This window comes from Aplysia californica, unplaced genomic scaffold (genome assembly GCF_000002075.1).
Source record: "Aplysia californica isolate F4 #8 unplaced genomic scaffold, AplCal3.0 scaffold00869, whole genome shotgun sequence".
Taxonomy (NCBI): Eukaryota; Metazoa; Mollusca; class Gastropoda; order Aplysiida; family Aplysiidae; genus Aplysia; species Aplysia californica.
Window position 1 is genome coordinate 18953 of NW_004798139.1, and position 1744 is coordinate 20696.

The following is a 1744-nucleotide window of genomic DNA, read 5'->3' on the forward strand; positions in this document are numbered from 1 at the left end:
ATTATTATTATTATCATTTTTATTATTATTACATACGTGCCGGTGTTCAGATTTGAAGTCATAGAGAACAAAAAGAGATACGAAGAGCCCGATACTTACATGTCGCCTGGAGATAATCTGTGGTCCGGTCTGATGGATCAGCAGTTCCTTGACCACTGGGATGTTGCCAGACTCCAGGGCCATGAATAGGGGAATCATTCCGTCCTGGGGAGGTAGTGGGAAGTGTGTGTTGATGTGGTTGCAGTCGTGTGTGTGAGTGTGAGGGAGGGGGTGGGGTGGATGCGATGTGTGTGTGTGTGGTAGTGGCGTGGCTCTCCAAGCGCAAATGGCGCCATGGCGCCACCCTTTGAAATGGAGAAGGGATTTTCAAAAAAGGAATACGATTTTCCAAAACTTAACTAAATATCACAATTTTTTTCCCAAACAAATCTATTATTCAATGTTCATCCCTAAGTACGCCAGTCTTTAGTTAAGGTGTCTATACTTAGGCTAGTGGGAAGAGGGTGGGTAAGCCCAGGGTAAGCCTCCCGCTGCCGGTCGCAAGAGTCTCCCCGCGTCTTTCGTTCCCTACGTCTGAGTCTGACGTCTCCGAAGGTGCCGAGCCCAGATCGGCGCTTCGGCGCTACCCTAGACGGTCATAAAAGCCTAGGCGCTGCCTCAACCAGTGTCTCTGCGTGAACCCAACTGGGTGTTCATTGTTTAGGTGTGAAGTCTGGTCAAAATAATTCAAAATGATCTGTAAACTATTTGATTCAATCAGTTGAAAACAAGGTTTTCTGTTCAAGAATAGCAAAAACGTTTCTTTAATTTCCCATCCAGACGTTTGACGGAAGACACAAGAGATATCACCAAGAACATAACTCAGTCAAAAATTCTACAACAGGGACTGCCATCACACTAAGAGATTGTACTGTTGGGCCAAAGGGCCAAGGAACTGAGAAAGCCTAGGCCAAGATGGATTTTGGCGCCTGTATGATTAGGGAGGGAGACGGAGCGGTAGTTAGCCTGGACATGGTATGGTTGCGAACTGTCTAAAAGTTGGTTTTATTGTCTGCTTTCTAGAAACCAGAACTGCAAGTGAATCAGGGAATGGGGTCATTATGTCAAGACTCCCCTAGGGCAATAGTGCATGCGTGTTCTTGCCTGTGAATGTGTGCGTTTCTGTTGATCCGTGAGATGTTATTGTTTTGTCTGTGAACAATTATGATGTGATGTCATTGTGCGCATCTTGAGCGCCGAACTTGGTTTTCTATCATCAGTTCTCTCTATATGTAACCGATTGTACCGACACATATCTATTCTTCTCCCATGGAAGTAGGTGTCCCTGTATCAGTATTAAAATTAAACACAGAGGCGTATAGTAGGTCTACAGTTTATAGGCCAGTAATAAGTAGGCAATACTATTCGTTGTGCATACATTTCTTCTTGGCGCCACCTTCTCTGGAAGTGACGCCACGCCCCTGGTGTGTGGGGAGGGGAGGATGAATGTAAGAATGTGAGAATAGTTTGATGAGACGTGATACGTTTTATCAGTCAGTCCAACACTTCTAACTCAGACAGAAACGCTTTCATAAACGTGCGAGCGCGCACGCGCGCACACACACACACACACACACACACACACACACACACACACACACATACACACACATAAACACCCAGACATATACACACACAGACACACACACATAAACACACACACGAACACGCACGCGCGCACACACACATACATACATAAATACAG

The 1744-nt window shown here is 45.6% G+C and overlaps 1 protein-coding gene across 1 annotated transcript in view; it reads right to left on the minus strand.

Moving 5' to 3' along the window:
- Nucleotides 1-1744, minus strand: part of LOC101847153 (ankyrin-3) — a gene marked incomplete at its 3' end in the record, with an annotated part of 35621 nt that overhangs the window by 15934 nt on the left and 17943 nt on the right. The window contains exon 5 of the mRNA XM_005110269.1: nt 100-204. Coding sequence (XP_005110326.1) covers nt 100-204 — 105 coding nt within the window. The remainder of the gene's footprint in view (nt 1-99; nt 205-1744) is intronic.